The sequence below is a fragment of the Notothenia coriiceps genome, unplaced genomic scaffold (assembly GCF_000735185.1).
Source record: "Notothenia coriiceps isolate Sejong01 unplaced genomic scaffold, NC01 NC01_scaffold00010100, whole genome shotgun sequence".
In the NCBI taxonomy this organism is placed as follows: domain Eukaryota; kingdom Metazoa; phylum Chordata; class Actinopteri; order Perciformes; family Nototheniidae; genus Notothenia; species Notothenia coriiceps.
Window position 1 is genome coordinate 7,718 of NW_011342801.1, and position 17,801 is coordinate 25,518.

Genomic DNA, 17,801 nt, shown 5'->3' on the forward strand with positions numbered 1-17,801 from the left:
TACATTGTATTGATTGTGCTGTTTTACATTAAAGCGTCAAAAATACTGAATATTATGAAGTAAAACAAGTCTTTAGAAAGGAAAAAAAGCCTTTGTCCATGGGTTTGTATTGCTTAAAAATAGTGGATGACTGAAAATGTATAGCCTATATATAAATATGGGGCTAAAGACACCATCATATACAGTATCGCCACAACTGCCGTATTCTGGTAACATTCTACCCATAGATGAAGGAATGTTTCTTTTCCTTTTTTAATGTGTTTAATCTTAAAACAGAAGTGAGAAATCAAGATGCAAAGCTCAGAGGTGAGGGGAAAATCTGAAAAAACGATAATGTGAGATATATTAAGTAAAATTACCTTTAAGGTATTAGGACTTTCTGGCCCCATTTCTTATATGTGCAAAAATAAAACCTAAATTTCAATATATATTGAATGTAACACTTTTAGATTTCCTTTGCTTCCTGTAATGTGTGGCATGTTAGATATAATTTATGACAGAAACACATATACACTCTGTCTAATATGTTTTCCACAAAAAAGGATAAATACAGAAGTGAGGGGAAAATCTGAAAAGAAAACGATAATGTGAGCTATAAGTAAAATTACCTTTAAGGTATTAGGACTTTCTGGCCCCATTTCTTATATGTGCAAAAATCTAATTGGTTAGGGAAACAAACACAGCCTCTCAAATCACACAAACATTGCCCATCAAGTCCCAACACACTCGGTGGTGTGAGGAAGTAATGGACCCAGAGGTGCAGCTGCATCAGAGGGACCACGGAGCAGGCCAGGAAATACCTATCCTGTTGGCTGGGGACAACAGCTGGAAATTAGCAATGTTGACTAAAGATGCCCCATTTACTGTTTTTTGTGATAGTTGATCAATAGGGACTGTCCACGACACTGTAAACAAATAAACTAAAGAGTGAAAACGCTATTTAAAAATAATTTCACACTCTAAACTCTGTTGCTGCACTGTATCACTTTTAATTTTGATATATAAACACATTTAGTCGTATTTTTTCTCTTTCTGATTCTAGAAAAGAGGTGGCCTTGTGGCTCTAATCAGATGTAACCAGGAAGTTCCCTCATGCCCTCTTCTGACGACGCGGCTGTAGCATCAATAGAGTCAAATGTGTTGTTATAACTTAAACGTCCCTTATTATACTGTTTTTCATCAATACATTATAGATCTCAGATATATACAAAAAATTTCTCTGAAGTGTTGGCTCTAAACAGATCATGCATTGTAGCATCCCATAAACCCCTCTGTTTCAAAAGTGCTGATTCTCTGTCTGTTACTTTAGATGAAAATAAGGAGCCACTCCCCACGCCCCTCTGAGAGATAATTGGTTAAAAAGAACACATTGGTGCTCTAGGAGGAGATTCAGGTGATAAGGTGGGGGGCTCACCTTGGTTCGTTATTGGCTAATGGTTACACAAGCCAAAAAAATCGTTATGACATCATAAAGTGGCCAAAATCTGATCAGCTCATTTTCAGACAGGTTTTTATAGAAATGGATCAGGACAAAAAGCGAGTGAATCTCTTTACACATGTTTATGTATAAAAGACATGAAAAAGTGGATTTTGCATAATAGGTGACCTTTAATATTGCATTAATGTGTCCCTCTCCTCTCCAGTGAAAAACGTGGTGGGTGTGATAGCGTGCTACAAGGCAGCACTGGAGGAGTTTCACCGCAGTGTTTCCATGAAGGTGACCGGCTCGGTTTGTATTGCTTGAAAAATATATTATTTCAGTTGGAGAAGTGGATGACTGAAAATGTAAAACCTATATATAAATATGACTATATTAAGTAAAATTACCTTTAAGGTATTAGGACTTTCTGGCCCCATTTCTTATATGTGCAAAAATAAAACCTGAATTTCAATATATATTGAATGTAACACTTTTATTATCCAAATATCAATACAAACCTTGAATGTAAAACCCTGACAAAATGTGCATTAATGCGGTGAAAGGCAATGACAGTATTTCTGTAGTTTGTTTTTAGCCCCTGCACGACTTCACAGGATGTTTCACAGCTATCTGGAACCTTCTTTCGACTGTTTTGAAAAGCTTTCCTAAAATCAGCAACCAGCCTGTTGGTCTGGAAAATGTAAAAATGACAGATTCACACTCCCCTGAGATTGTTTACACAACAACTGTCCATTTATCAAAGACTTAAAAGAGAGGAACTGGGAGAGAAGTGGGTCTGACATGAGTGTGTGTTGTTTGAAAGCCTTGTGCCACAGGCAGCAGGAGGACGAGGACGAGCGGTAAAAAGGTCAAGACTCCGGTTCCAGGCGTGGAATGACTGGGAGGATGAGGTTCCCAAACGAGGAGTCCTGAGTGATGAAGAAGCCCGATGAGTGTGTGTGTGCATGCTGCAAGAGAAGGCACAAACACGGAATATGGAAATTAAACAAAGTGACATTGTTTTTAAAGGTGCTGGTAGTATTTGTATTTGGAAAGAGCTAAGCTTGCTGTATCCCCATTTATGGTCTCTATGCTAAGCTAACCGCCTGTTTGGCAAAATATTCTTCGAGACTTTATGGCTTCATGATAGCATCCCCATTTATGATGGTGATTGACAAACATACATTGGAATTAGGATGAGTCATTTATGTATTTGTTTTTAGGATGAGTCATTTTTATGTATTGTTTTTTTACATTCATACTAACTTGTTGCACAATTGGTTTCCGTTTGTGTAAAATAACAGGAAGATGAATTGGTTTTTGACTCACCTGCAGGGCAGCTTTTTGCTGGGCAGCGATGTGCTGCTGTTCTGCGTTGTCTCTGAACTCTTTCAGGTTTGGTCTGGACAGCGAGATGCTGCAGGATGAGAGAGCTCAAATTAGAATATTGACACTAAGGATATACTATCTCAATGCTTAATACCTGGAAACTCCATGACAGGAAACATTGCTTACCTCGCTCCAGGAGTGTTCAACAACCTTCTCCTCTCTTTCTCCAGCTCTGCCAGGATCGCCACCCGTGCCTTGTTTGGGAAAGCTAGATGAGAACAAATAAGAGGAATATATATAAAGACCATGGGGATAGAGAGAGGGGCTGAACAATCTATTGACAGGCAACACTGCAGATGAGAGTTTAATGCAAAATGACTGTGACTTGAATGCACTGGCAGTATATAGGATTTCTAGAGACTTGATTTCATGCATTACATCCCAGCTATGGACTACAGAACTTTATCAATGTGTAGCTGTGTTTCCTGAAGGGGCCCCAAAGAGCAAAGGGGGGTGAGCATTCATAGCTACGCCCCTGCAGATATAGCTCAATAAAGACAAAGACCTTAAACACCAATACCGTTTGTTCAATAATAATTACCTTGTCCTGGTGGATTTGTAGCCATGTCGCCGCAGGTAAAAGGAAGACAGTCAAAATGACAAATTATAGAAAGGTTTCTATTAATGGTATTCGTTTTATTTGTGTGTGTTTCCTTCCTCCCAGCTAATGTTGCACTGGTGGATAACGGACAACGATAAAAGTCCCCTTGGGTGAAACGTATAACTTAGACTGGAGCTGGATAAACTATACAGAAGTTACAGTTGTAACAATAATTGTTGTAACAGTATCTGAAGGATTAAAAGACGATAAAACTCTTGCTTATGTACGGTTAATGAGTCGCATTTTGCCTCTGAAAGAAGTACCGGGTTTTCAGCTAGGTTGGTTAGATATAAGTACAATGAAGATGTCTCACTCTGCTCCTATGTTCGGTTACCAACATTGTTATCAACGAGAACCAAGAGAAAGGCTGACAGAGGAGGGGAAATGAGCATGTTGAAATTATATTACTGCTACAAAATATATTAAGCTCTGAGTCACATTGACTCCCACTTGGGAAACCAGATTGTACTCACTTTTCTTATTGATATGCTCAACAAACCTAGTGCATTGATGCAATAGTTGATACAGTTGTTGGTAGCAAAACATTTTTCTTAAATTGAAGACGTGATTTATACTATGATTTATAAAATACCCGTTTTATACACAAATAATTGGGAATTTTGAAGGCTGTTTAATGTTACAAGCTTATATTGTTACCTAAAACATTATCAGGGTTAGCCGTTTCATCAACAATTCTATCATCATCTCAATAGACGATCTTAAGAATTTCATTCGTTGCTATTTGTCACGTGATTCACATGTTTACATCCGGGTTCGTGTTGTTTAACTTCCGGAGCTGCGCAGTGGGAGTCAGCTGACAGTTGTGGCCAACCAGCGGGTGTAACATCGCAACTTGAGGAGACAGTGAAGGGAGAAAACAGCCTCCCTCTGTCTGTAGTAACCGTATCAGCCACGGAGAACCGGACGGTTGTTACCCCACGATACCTGGACACGTCCTCCCGCCTCCCGCAGGATGAGTGTCGGTGCTCCGAGGGCCCTGGCCAGCTCGGGGCAGAAGCCCATCACGGAGATCCTCCACCCGCTGTCCGCAGCCGAGGAGCCGCTCTCCGTCCCCGTCGGAGTGGACAAGGTAGGCAGCCTCAACCGGGGCTTTACCGAAACCTGTTATGGTGCTTTGAGAACAACCAGGGGCTGGAGAAAGCACCTAACTACTCTGTGTACAGTGACCTGATTTCAGGCTGCCACCAGTGTGTGTGGTTGAATCCATCAAGTAGTCCATTAAGTGAACTAATGGAAGTTTAATTGCGAAAACGGGATACACATTAACCGACCCTTCTTCTGGTTAATGTTTATTATTTGTGTGTTTACTTTAAAGTGTTGCTGCCTATGACGGGAGTGATTTGAGCCTGAATAGTTTGAATTTGACCATAAATCAGTGTTGCATGTAAGCTTAACCTTTTAGATGGCTATTTCTTTAAACAAGGGGGTTGTTTTTTGAGAATACAGCAAAAAAACAACCAAATGCATGTAAGAACAGACAAATTCAGAAACAAAATACTACACACTATGAGTAATGTTTTTTCAATACATTGACTCCAGTTTCCACATATTTTGCTCATTCTATAAAGGGGACCTGACATCATTATTGGTGTGCCGTGTAAACAAGGATTGATCAAACAAACAAGTCATACAGCTTTTACAATCCTGTGGTTTTACATACAGGAGGAGTGACATGCTGAGCAACCACTTTGAGTGAAGTTAATCATTGTTGATGATGTGATATGTCTTGAACCTCCACACAAACTAATCTGTTTAGCCTGTATGAGTTCCTCTGTGATCCTGGCCCACAACTGAGGAGGCAATTATGCATCTGCCCCCAGTCTGTTAGCAGAATGTTCTAACAATCTGTCAACACTCTCCAATGAAAGTTGATGGAATGTTTGAATATGGGCCTGGAAAATCATATTTTTCACATTTCATATTTAACCATACAGTGTTAAGAAGTACAACTCTTTAATTTGTTATGTTTATTTGCATGAGGGCCAGATTTGGAGCATAAACCAATGTCACACACCACAGCATCAATAGACTAAACTAATGTGCAACTAATGTTACTAGATAGGCCTTTAAAATACACAAGAGACAGTATAATAGGCACATGCATTACAATTTAACAGGAGAAAACAGACCAAACACTCATTTTGTTTTTATATTATCTTTTACACCATATATATTGTTTTCCTGCAATATTCAATCATATCCATAAGCAGAGGTTGATGTCCTTAAATGGGCTGCATTCCCCGGAGATATTTGTCATCACTCTAGGAAAAGCACATGTTTTAAATTAGTAAGATATTGGCTCAGATCCATTTAGCTGCTTGGGTCTTTATGTCCTGATATTCTGCATGCTGTCTAGTTAATAAGTAGTTAATGCCATAAGTAACACCTCTGCTTTCTCTACTATGACAGTTAAAATGTCTCCTGCTAAAAAGGCCAATAAAATAGTTATGCAGACATAATGACTTGGTCTCCCTCCATATTTATCAGCCAAAACTGTCCAATATGTTCAAAAAGTTTGAAATGACTGTAAAAATGCAATATTTTCGCTCCACCACAGTATGAACGGGGATAAGGGAATGTTAATTATTTGGTTATAATATGGCTATACTGTATACACTAGGCTTCGTATTGAAAACACATTCTCCTCAGTGTAAATCTTTTTCAGATTCTTCCTTAGTGTGTTTGTGTTTGGTTGTTCATTCACAGTGGTGTGATGACGCAACGCCACGCAATTATCTGAGCTGTGATTACCAGTGCAGGTTAGCACCACAGTGTGAAGAACTGCACAATGTCAGCAGCCTGTCTCTGTTTCTGTGTCTACACAGCAGCAGAAAGAGAGTGGTGTGAAGAAAAAGTGTGTGTGGTTGTGCAGTGTGTGTGAGAGACAGGGGAGCCCCTTTCTTCACACTGATTTAACTGGGAATTAGCACACAATTTGGTGTTAGAAAAAGGGATAAAGGTTGAACTTGAGCTGCTTTTTTGCATGAAATCAAATGTGACATATTTTTTGAGTTGTGTTTAGATGCTGCAGCCCTGCTACCAAAGTGTTTTGCCTACCTTTCTGTTGCAGTGTTGACATGTTTAGTCTTTTAGTTTACATTTAACATTCTGTTGCCTGTGGTCCCTGTGGTTTGCCTGTGTAGTAATATTTTAATACTTTGTCAAAATTCATTTTTCATCCAGTGGATTCCACATGCTGTCTCTTCATTGAAGGGGGAAAAATGTCCACATCCTCCAAAATTGTCCAGTAATTAGCTTTTTGCAGCTTTTATTTAACTTAAGTTGGAGCTTGTGGGGAAAATGTTCTCTCTGCAGTTTTAGAAATTCAAAAGTGTGTGTGCATGCGTTTTCACACTAACGTAACTGTGGGAAAGTGTCTTGGAATAGTTTGGCATCAGTTTGGTCGTGATATCGGTCAAACCTGTTTTTGTAAACAAGTTACGGTCTGTGTTGCTTAATGCTCCAATTCACAGGAAACTATCTGTCTTTTCAAAATAACAGTCAACATTTCCCACGGGTTAGGATTAGGAAAACACGCTTATTTAAAAAGGAAAAAAAATGTTCTCCATCAACTTAGAGATGGTACAACAAGCTATTATTCTCCCACAGTTAGAATTCTTTAGCATTAAGGGCCGTTAAAATGTGTCCCCAGCCCAAAAACGCTCCATTTCTCTCCCCTCATCCGTCATTCAATTAGAGAGACAGCAGTAGTGTCAGATGATGCACCCAGCTCCAACAAGAGCCCCATTGAGAGTGGCAAACATATGCATCAGCATCCATCCATCATTCACCACTGTGTTCTCTGTCCATGCAGCAGGAAGTGGGGCTGACCAATGGCACGCCGGTGGAGACGTCGAGTCCCGCTTCCACGTCCTCGCTCTTCAACCGGCTGCAGCTGGACGACGACCTGGAAGCAGATGTGCGGGACCCCTACGCAGACAGCACGGAAATGCGTGACCTTTTCGTCACCGTTGACGACCCAAAGAAGCACGTCTCCACCATGGAGACCTACATCACCTACAGAGTCTCCACCAAGGTCTGCTATTGGCCTGTGTCATGGTAGCACTGTAATATAATATATGAAAATAAGAGCTCTAATACTATTATTTTATTATTAGCGGCATCATATTGGTTGTTAAGCATGTACTAGCCCACCTGCCAATCATTTATTTCCCCCTTTGTTATATCCTCTTATGTTTTTGCATTTTTATAATTGTGTTCAAGTTCGATATCTAAGTGCTACAAGCTTCCTGCCAGCTTGCAATCAGCAGCTGATTCCCAAACCCCCGGCCGTATTACAATACTGCGCTGTAATGTTAATACACACAATTAGTATTTTTATTTCTGGGATATCTAACATGCTAAACTTTCAATACGATAGATAATCCATCTCTGGCTCCTGACTCTTCACAATGCTTCGACCCATATTTGTTGGTGTTTAGCTTTTCAGAAACAACATTTGTACCCAGGCAGAAAGCTGTTTGCTCTCCCAGTTGCTGTGCACAAAGGGAGACAAGTACCTATTTGAACAGAGCACCACAAATTACACAATCTATTTCAGAGTGTTGGCATCGTAACATTTAACATCCTGAAAACCCCAATAGAAGCTTTCAACGTGAAAACTGAAAAGTCATAAGGGATTTATATTCCAGTCAGAGGGCGGATACGTTCAGGTACTTTTGTTCACCAGGTGGATGCTCTGCTCCATCCTTCACATCTGTCTGACAGTAAGCCACCACTCAGCCTGACAGGACTTAATTTGCTGTGACTTTCAGCAAGGAGTCGTATTTTCGGAGGCCTTTCCTACGGTGTAAATGAAAGAAACAGATTCAGAGGGAGACAGTGCCAGGAGCCGCCCGGGTGGCGTCATGACGACCGTTGCCATGTGCTCTGTTGTGCTTCGGCTCAGAGGCCTCAGAGAAATATCACAGCCTGATATGAACACAGTATGTTAATTGAGAGCATGTGGGGGACGTCTTTTATCACCGTAGTGTCAGAGAGGCAGCAAGTGCTTTCTCAGCTATATTTCAAGGTCACTAGCGTAAAGAAAAGAAAAAGAAACATGGCCGTCCTCCAGTCTACCTAGGGATTGTGTGCTCTGATGTCTCAAATACATTATCCTCTCAGGTAACATAGCAAATGCTCTCATGTTTGTCTTTTCTCCAGACATCACGGGTGGAGTTTGACCTCCCGGAGTACTGTGTGCGGCGGCGATACCAAGACTTTGATTGGCTGAGGATCAAGCTGGAGGACAGCCAGCCCACCCACCTCATCCCTGTAGGTCACATGACCCGCCCTCCATGCAACCTGTCCTGTTTTCCATCAAGAAACGCTTAATTGACAGTCTATTCCTTCTCTTTCCTTCTCCTTCAATCTCTGTTCTGCTCTAGCCGCTGCCCGAGAAGTTCGTGATGAAGGGCGTGGTGGATCGTTTTTCGGAGGAGTTTGTGGAGACGAGGATGAAGGCTCTGGACAAGTTCCTGAAGAGAGTTGCCGATCATCCCGTCCTCTCCTTCAACCCACATCTAAATGCTTTCCTGACGGTCAAGGTGAGACAACACAACAGGGTTGAGATCAAAAAAATCCAGCGCTTGTTAAATCATCTCTGTCCTCGCCCATAAACAAATCTGTGTTAAATGATTTGCCAGGAATAAGGAGACAAAACACACAATAACCAAATTGTTACATTTGCTATTGATACTACAATAATATCGTTATAGTAAATGTATTTTTGGCCACAATAATAGTGTAGTGGAAATCTAATATTGCGACAGTCCTAATCAATAGGGGTGTGTGTCTGTTTGTGTGTTTTCTCCACATACGCCAACAGTCACCTATTTTGTCTCCAAGCATACGAGACACAAGACAAGACTTTATTGATCTCTGCGGGGAAATGAGGTTGTTACAGGAATAAAATAATTAGGACTCAGAAAAAAAGTGCAGCATCAGCATTTCAGAACAATATAAAATGTACCATGTACTGTAGGTGAAACAGATAATAAACAACAAGAGCAGCTGTAGCATTCCATTCATGTGACTATTTCAGCACTTTAGGTATAAGATAAATATTAGCCTTGATTTCTTCTGATGATTGACTTCATACCATTTATCACAATATGCAATGTCAATTAGGTGTTTAGCTGGCACAAGGTACATAGAAAAACACATCTGCTGCTTCATTCTTTTTATTCTCGGCCTCACGTCTGCAGGACCTGAACAAGCGTCAGGGTCTCGCCCTGCTGTCCAAGGTGGGCGAGTCGGTGAAGCACGTTGCCGGGGGTTACAAGCTGCGGGCGCGACCGGCAGAGTTCTGCGCCATGGGAGAATATCTGGACACCTTCAACCAGAAACTGGGAACCATCGACCGCATCGCTCAGAGGATCCTCAAAGAGCAGTCAGGTAGCAACAGAGGAGACTGAGCATAATGAAATGCACTCTCAAGGTTCACGATTCTTCCTTTTTAAAACACATTTCTTTGGAGCCTTTTATTGGACAAAAGTCCTTTTTCTAGTTCTAATAAGTAATAATAAGCAACAAAGGGGGCTTGCAAATGGTTTTAAACCACTTCATTGATTGATTTGGTTATTAAAGAGACAAGTAAGAGAGGGATGATTACAATGAATTACAAATGAGAAAACTATTCCATTCAAATAGAACTTCAAATATGTCTAGACAATCATTATACAGCAACAAATTAAATCAAAACCTGATGAAATATTTCAAAATTAACAAAGGAGCTGTTGGGAAATAATTGTATATCAATGTGAAAAACATAATAATACCTACATCCCCAAATAATTGTAACGTATGTTTTTAAAGAGGCAAAACAATTTTTTTTTTCAATTGTTATCCCTTCATCTCTTTTTATTATTTACCAATTCTATTACACACATTGTGACAAAAACTTAACATAGTAAAAAAAGGGCCTGGGTGTAGTAAGTACTTCCTGGCTGGAGAGCTGAAGCCACTCTTTCACTTCACTTTGCAAAAGTATTTTAGGCAGCAGGAAGCAACATTTTGACACCTCTGTGTGCTGATGGCAAAACAGCCTCAAGTAGTACTCTCTGTCTATACTCTACCCCTCTTAAGCAGTTATTGGTATATGCTAATTTACATTATTCTTGTGGTGAGCCTATATCATGCAATGGTTCAGTCTGAAGCTAGGTGGTGGCTAACGCTAGCTTGTGTGGCTGTATCTGCAGTGTTGACTCAGTGCTGTTGTTGCAGGAGAACCCGCAGACCTTTGGCCTTCTGGGAGCACGGTTGATGCGGTCCTAACTCATGCATGACAAGTGATCCTGTAAATACCTGACATCTGCCGGGGGAAATGTTCGTTGTGACCATCTGTCAGGGTTTAAACGTGTTGCAGTCTGTGGCCTTAGAAACCCGCTGCACAAACGTTTCCATATTGGAGGAGATAAGATGGAAACTCAGGAAACTGTAGATAATGGAGGCCTACGAGCTGGCTTGGAGTGTACAAAGAAAAAAGGGAAAAGAAAATGATATGCGTAGCTTGACTCAGCAGCCCTGTGTTTAACCATGACATTTTTTGAATGTGCAATTTACCAAAATAGACAACTGAACACCCCTTTCTCTCCGTATTGAGGATAGAAAGTTCTGGTTTGATTGGTTTTCCGGTCCATCTGTGTCTTGTGAAGCCACAGAGATATAAACACCGTTTATCTACAGGTCACTAAGAAGGAAAAAAGAAACCCAGCAAAAATAGTTGTCTAAAGCATTGGAGGTTCTAGGGGGGGCGAACAGGGGCCAGTGCCCCTGTAACATGGAGCTTGGACCCCCCTGTGGACCCCCTACAAAAGAATACATATATGATAATGCAATTCATGTAAAATACTAAGTTACTGTGCTCTTACCTGGGCCAAAGTTAACAGGATTTATTTTTGTTCAGTAATGTAGTTTAATAAGTTGGAACTAAGTTACTTTAACAAATGTTGTGACTAAAACAAACTTCTTTTAATGTTCTGTATCTTGGGCCAAAGTAACAAAAAAACAACAACAAAAAAGTAATTGACACAAACTCTGTTACTAAATCAAACACCAATGATGCTATTCTATGTTTTTTTATGCGCAATGACTTTAAATGAAAAATGTTAAAATCTCCTTGTTCCTGCTTTAAACGGGCCCCTCTCATTAAATGATTGGCCCCATCAGTAAAATGTGTGTAGAACCGCCACTGCTCTAAAGTGAAGAAGACCTTAACTCCTCTTTCTCCCCCCCCCCCCCCCCCCAGAGTACCTGACGGAGCTGCGTGAGTACGGCGGTGTGTACTCAAGCTGGGTGGGGTCTGAGGAGGAGCTGCGGCGCCCCCTGGAGGGCGTGGCCGGCTGCGTGACCACGAGCTGCGGAGCGCTGGAGGACCTCGGGGACAACATGAGCCTGGACTTCCTGCCTGTGCTCCGAGAGTACGTCCTCTACCTCGAGTCCATCAAGGTGAGGGGGGGGGGTCGTACAGAACCGTTTATTGTGATGTAATCCAGATCCTAGTGGCAGACCACTGTATTGCAACAACAAACAAAAAAAAACCTGTGGCCTGAATTAACCTTTAGACTTTTAGGATAAAAAAAATATAGATAATTCATATTTTTATACATGTAGTGTTATTAAATAGAAATTAGAGTAGATTTTTACTTTTCTCTTGTCTTTATTTGATCCCAGCAGCACATATCAAAAATATTAAATGAGTACTGTTCATTAAAAAAAAAGGAATGTGATTTATATAACGCATACAATGCCCCTATCCAACTTTTCTTGTACACATACCATTTTGAATGATCAGAATGAATTAAATAAAAACCCACTTTATCAATTGAAAATATGTGAGAAAGCTGTGAGCAGCTCCTCCATTTCCTTTCCCTTGCATCATCAGCACATAGTTCCCTTCTTCAAGCTGAGTTGTCTTTTTCCCCTAGAGGAAATAGCATCTGATATTCCGCATGTGTCATATCCTGTATCCACCCAGCTCCTAAATCATCTCTGTTTAAGATTTGCTTACTATTTTTGTTTGCAGAAATATTACAGTGTCAGTAGACCTCACGCTTACTGTGCTAAATAAAACATTTTTTTTTTTTTTATGGTTGATTACAGAATGTTTTGAGGAAGCGAGACCAGAGCCAGGCGGAGTACGAGGGCCGACTAGAAGCAGCCATACTGCGCAAACAGGAGGACAGAACGCCAGTAAGCCGCTGATGCCATTTCCTTATGTGTCTAGTTTTCTAGAGTTCACGGTATAACTGTATGTGACCTTTTGTATTATAAAGAAAGGGAGTGTTTCAGACAGCAATTTTCTTCAGAAATCAAATGGAAAATGGAAAAAAGGCTGAGTAATCCCTTCAAAATAAAAGCTTTTTTGTCCATACACAATACTAACACCACACAGAAAGGTATTCAGGATTTTAGACTTTGAACATCTTTCCTTTTCCAACAATCCCCCTTCCTTCCATAACTCCTGCTCCACCCCTGTGGTTGAAGCCCTGCGACCTGTAGTTTTTTAATAATGTCCCCTGAACGCCCCTGTAGCTCTAGTTCTCTCTCTCTCTCCGCAGATGCCGCTGGAGGTGGAAAAGTGCCAGGACAAAGTGGAGTGTTTCAACGCGGACCTGAAGGCCGACTGGGAGCGCTGGCAGAGCAACAAGAGACACGACTTCAAGCAGCTCCTCACCGGCATGGCCGACAGAAACATCAACAGCTATGAAAAGGTAGAGCACCAGGAAGTGACCTCAACACACTGCAAAAGCAAGGACATTCACACAAGTTTGTATCGTATTGTAATTATTGATCGAGCATTTTTGTAGTTGGAACAGAAACTGATGTATTCTGTATTTAGTGAGAGCACCCTGGCCTCTGTTGTAGACTTTTTCTTCTAGCTTTTTCCACCCATTTTCAACTGTCAGTGGAGAAAATAGTGATTAGCATGGCTGAGTGTTATTATAACATTTTTATAATGATAACCATTACAATATCTGAGATCCCAAATGTTTTAGATTTCTTCAAACAGGTTTCTATAGAAAATTGAAATTGGCAAATTGGTTGGAATCGTATTAAGCAATATCTGATACAGCACAAATGTCAAACATATACTAGTTCAAGATTTTTCTGTTAAATATCAAAGAAAATGTCCTGTTTTTGAGCTTTGAAGCCCTGGTTCTGCCAAACAAATACAAAAATATCCCTATTGGCTAGGGGACATTTTCTTATTTAAAAGAGAAGCTTATTAGCAATATTAGAAGGGTTACATTAAGATGAGTCAGAAATAATTCTCTGCATGTGTAAAATGCCTCAATAGATCCTTTATCTGACTCAAGATGATATTATGTGTGTACCCAACGCTCTGGAAACAATTTGGTTGGTACTTAAGGCAAGGTTGATTTAATTTTTTTAACCTATTTCATACACAGACGTCAGTTCAAGGTGCTATACACAATGGAATATAATTCACAATTGGACAATACAGTTTACCTGAGTTTGGTATCAGATCCACCAGAGCACTGGCAGAGCTGCAGTGAGATATCAGTTGTTTACTTTCTATTAATCCGTGATAGACTCACTGAACATGAAGGCTCTTATCAGAAACACTCTGTACACACTGATACAGTTACTCACACTGACAGCTGGGAGTTTCTCAGTACACCCTCTGACCTCCAGAAGCAATCCATCAGAAACACTTCAATCAATTGCTCAAGGGCACCTAAGACTTGGCAGAAGCTAGATCTATCTCACCAGCCCAAACAGGATCAAATAAGCGACCTTGAGAAAAATGAAGCCTACTGTAATCACACAAACTGCCACCGGTCTCACTTCATCTCCCTCTGTCTCCCCCACCTCCCCCCTCTGCAGAGCCAGGCAGCGTGGGAGTCGCTCATCACTCTCCTCCAGGACAAACAGACTGAGGACAAAACGAGCGAGACGAGCTGAACCTCAAGTTTTTCTCCGTGTCACACACTCTCCCACGCCAAGGAGAAGCCGGGCTGCAGGGACGGGCGCTGAATAGGAAAGAGAGGGGAAGGCGCGCTCAGGAGAGGGACGGCGGCCCTGCCCCTGGTTCTCCTGGGGGGGGGGCTTTCACTCTCGCAGAGGTCTGACTTGGGAGTGAGGTAACAAACGGTACATTCAAGGACAGCTGGGAAAGAGGAAATACCTACTATATACAGACTATTTCCTTTTTGTTGTTTTATTGACTTTTTCTACTTAATATTTCCAATTTAACAGTCGGTTGCCATGCTTACCTGTGTTTATTTAACTCGTTGTCTCACTGAGGCATTTTCTGTCTCTTTTCCCATTTTCACATCGAGCCAAATGTGAAGGATCACTCTTCAGCGTTGCAGAAATCAGATTAAATGGTAAAACATGAAGTATACAGAGTGTCCCCAAGAGTTATTTTTGATGTCAGGTTGTAAAAGCTTCAACACGGAAACAAGACTTGTGAAATTCTCTCTCATCTCTTTAAGTTTTGTCCATAAATAACAATCAACATCCATAAATGTCCATAAATAACAATCAACATCCTTTATTTAAATGGCCACATTATGCGTGTTTCAGCCCATCAACTCTTTGTTTTTCAAAGGCATACATTTTAATGTTATAATAAAAATCTAATTGCAGAGACTTATTACAATCTGGGGCATCCAAGATTTTCTACTCAGCCTTTTGTTTGGTTTGCAGGCCGAGAAAAAGCAGGAAGTTTAGCAAGATGTGTCAAAGAAAGACAATTTGGGAAAAAAGGCACTGCTTATTCTTGAAAGGGAAACTATAGGAATCATGATTAATCTGTATCCTTACTTGAACAATGTTGAACAGAGAAGTCAGAGAAGGGATTTTGTTGGAGGTCATTTTGTGTTTTTGTTTTGTTGTGAGAGCTGTGCAGCAGCACCTCCTGGTGGTTAAGAAGTGTTTCATTCTTTTAAAGGTCCCCTATTATACTGTTTTACATCAATATATTATAGGTCTCAGATATATACAAAACACATCTCTGAAGTGTTTGGCTCGAAATACAAAGCCATAAACCCCTCTATTTCAAACCTGTTCAAAAAGTGCTGATTCTGTGTCTGTAGCTTTAAATGCAAATGAGCTGCCGCTGGCCACGCCCCTCTGTGAGCTGATTGGGTTAAAAAAAAAAAACTCAATGTCGCTCTAGAAGGATATTCAGGTGATAAGGTGGGGGGTGTTACCTTGGTTGGTGATTGCCTGATGGTTGCACAAAGTGGCCAAAATCTGATCAGCTCATTTTCAGACAGGTTTTTATATAAATGGATCAGAACAAAAAGAGAGCGGATCTTTTTTCCTGAAACTTTCAGAATCTCTTAACAAAGTGGATTTTGCATAATAGGTGACCTTCAAAAGAAAACTGTGTGCTTCTTCTGTTGATGTCATATGTTGGTTTTGTCATGGCCATTTATCTTCATAAATTCATGCTGTGAAGATTTCTCCAAACTCGGTTGAGGATACTAAATGGCACAACAGGCAGACCTATCCAATGAAAAGCACAAAGAGGGACTATAGGTGTAATTTATTCTATTCAAACAAAGGAATACTAATGGGGGTCAACTTTTTTGTAAAACTTTTCAAATTAAATGTCATTTTCTCAGAACCACCTGCCACAGAGACTCGTTTAGAGAACGCTTTGCATTGGGAACATGATGGGGCTGGAGAGTGACGTAACACATGTCTGGAAATGATCAGAAATAACCTTTTGGAGGAGAGTTTGAGACTGTCGACTTCTGTTCAAGTTTCCATTGGTGAATTTCTCAAAAGTGCTGACACTGACTTCTGGCATTCAGAGGAACCAGCAGCACTGAGGCTTCTGCTCAATCTGTGTCGTATTAACACCAGAGGGAAAGATCTAGCAGCACTCAGATGAGTTTGGGAAATCAGAGCCAGACATTGCAAAAACTGCTTCTTCTGCTTTAAAAAGTGTAATGTGGAAATGATGTGCTCTTTGGTTCTGATTGTGAAGAGTGGCTCAGCTCTGACTCATGGGTAACATTTAGTCTTTTTCAGATTCAGCAGCGTCACGCTTTGTCTCTTCTCCAAATGTTGCTGATGCCTTAAAATCCACTCTGAGATGTTCTGTAATACGTCAACGTCTAACATTATTTCCTGAACCGGCTTGACTTAGTCATGATCGTTTATTGCTTCTCCTGAAATTGTTGATCATTTAAATGTCCTTATTTTTCTCTGTCCCCTTTGCTTTACTGCTAGTTCATTAACCTCAACATAAAGTAGTGAACAAATCCCACCAATGATGACCAGGCCAGGCATCTTCCAAATAACATTTACAAACACGCCGATTTGAACTTTTTTCCATTTAATTGCACTACAAAAAGTGTATTTTCCCAACACATGTCATTATGTATTCTGTTTTTTAAAGAGATTCTTTAGCTTAATATAATTTAGTTCAGACTTTAGGTGCTGATTTGAATTTCGGGTCCGTGCCCCTAGAGGTTCCTGTGTTTTTATATATTTTAAATTTCTTTCTGTCAGATTCTCTTTGGAAGGCCCTTGTCCTGTTTTAAAAGCTGATGTCACATTACTGTCGTCAGTGCAGCAGAGTGTGAGTTCTGTAAGAAGAGAGGAAGTAACTACTTTCACTACTCGGTCAGTTCTCTTTTTATTTGTTCGTTATGTTTTCCCCTCAATCTTTAAAAAGCATTGAGCAGATACTATTTCCAATTTGACATAATCAGGCAGCAAGATGGGGAGAAGGTCTACGGATGTGCCAAATGTCTGTACTCGTTTCCTTATATTGAAATCCATCGCAAAGAAGTGTTCATAAAAAGAGCCTCTGTCACATGAACTGTAAAAGAAGACCACCATTTTGATCAGCAAACCACTGCTTTTAAAGGAGCATTTCCATGTTCATTTAAGGTTTATGTTCCTTTTCTACATTTGCAATCCTTGTTGGGTTGATTGTCACATCTTATATGGACATCCACCACAATTTAAGATATTTAAAATGATTAATCCAGCAGATGAAGTCATTGTTGTTTGATTAGTGACTGCTAGAATTCAGGAAGGACAGACATAGCTATCAGGCACAGTTTAGAGTTTTGGCTACTAAGAAGCTATTTGTGTTTGTATCACAAGAAACCCAGTGTTTTGGTCAGAAGAAATAAAAGTGATTTGAACACTTAGAACCTTTTATTTTGATTGTTTTATCAAATGATGGGATCGGTGCTTTTTTGACTCTCCTGCTGTCTGGTGTAGATGAAGTGACCGAGCAGGAACACTTTTGGGATCATTCAGACTGGATTTTATTTTTTTTCTCTTATCACAATATACTGTATAAAGATAATAATATACCCCAATGTTAAGCTGAATTATATGGTACAGTCTATTTTTGTATAAAAGAAGCAG

General features: G+C 40.4%; 2 protein-coding genes across 3 annotated transcripts; one reads left to right on the forward strand and one right to left on the reverse strand.

The window, feature by feature from the left end:
- Nucleotides 1-354: 354 nt before the first annotated feature.
- Nucleotides 355-3,707, reverse strand: inip (ints3 and nabp interacting protein). 2 transcript variants are annotated; one of them, XR_798378.1, is made up of 5 exons: nucleotides 3,351-3,707; nucleotides 2,936-3,017; nucleotides 2,750-2,837; nucleotides 1,882-2,388; nucleotides 355-413 (listed from the first exon to the last, which is right to left on the reverse strand). XR_798378.1 is itself a non-coding variant. In XM_010771604.1 (4 exons), exons 1-4 carry the CDS (start codon nucleotides 3,373-3,375, stop codon nucleotides 2,290-2,292), a joined length of 294 nt encoding a protein of 97 aa, XP_010769906.1. In that variant the 5' UTR covers nucleotides 3,376-3,707; the 3' UTR covers nucleotides 1,591-2,289. The 2 variants fall into 2 exon arrangements, 1 of the variants encoding a protein (XP_010769906.1); XM_010771604.1 differs by lacking the exon at nucleotides 355-413 and having other exon boundaries at nucleotides 1,591-2,388.
- Nucleotides 3,708-4,227: 520 nt separating this feature from the next.
- snx30 (sorting nexin family member 30) lies at nucleotides 4,228-14,419 on the forward strand. The gene is made up of 9 exons (XM_010771603.1): nucleotides 4,228-4,500; nucleotides 7,246-7,467; nucleotides 8,598-8,708; nucleotides 8,822-8,980; nucleotides 9,641-9,830; nucleotides 11,683-11,882; nucleotides 12,537-12,626; nucleotides 12,995-13,147; nucleotides 14,286-14,419. Exons 1-9 carry the CDS (start codon nucleotides 4,384-4,386, stop codon nucleotides 14,361-14,363), a joined length of 1,320 nt encoding a protein of 439 aa, XP_010769905.1. The 5' UTR covers nucleotides 4,228-4,383; the 3' UTR covers nucleotides 14,364-14,419.
- The last annotated feature ends 3,382 nt before the right edge of the window (nucleotides 14,420-17,801 follow it).

What these genes read in the sequence shown, in the direction of transcription:
- inip (XM_010771604.1), bottom strand. Translation starts at nt 3,375, where the DNA reads ATGGCTACAAATCCACCAGGACAAG. An exon ending in TTGAACACTCCTGGAGCGAG is followed by an intron (nt 2,838 to 2,935) that starts GTAAGCAATGTT and finishes CTCATCCTGCAG; the next exon opens with CATCTCGCTGTCCAGACCAA. An exon ending in AGCAAAAAGCTGCCCTGCAG is followed by an intron (nt 2,389 to 2,749) that starts GTGAGTCAAAAA and finishes CTTCTCTTGCAG; the next exon opens with CATGCACACACACACTCATC.
- snx30 (XM_010771603.1), top strand. Translation starts at nt 4,384, where the DNA reads ATGAGTGTCGGTGCTCCGAGGGCCCTGGCCAGCTCGGGGCAGAAGCCC. An exon ending in TCCCCGTCGGAGTGGACAAG is followed by an intron (nt 4,501 to 7,245) that starts GTAGGCAGCCTC and finishes CTGTCCATGCAG; the next exon opens with CAGGAAGTGGGGCTGACCAA. An exon ending in AACAGGAGGACAGAACGCCA is followed by an intron (nt 12,627 to 12,994) that starts GTAAGCCGCTGA and finishes CTCTCTCCGCAG; the next exon opens with ATGCCGCTGGAGGTGGAAAA.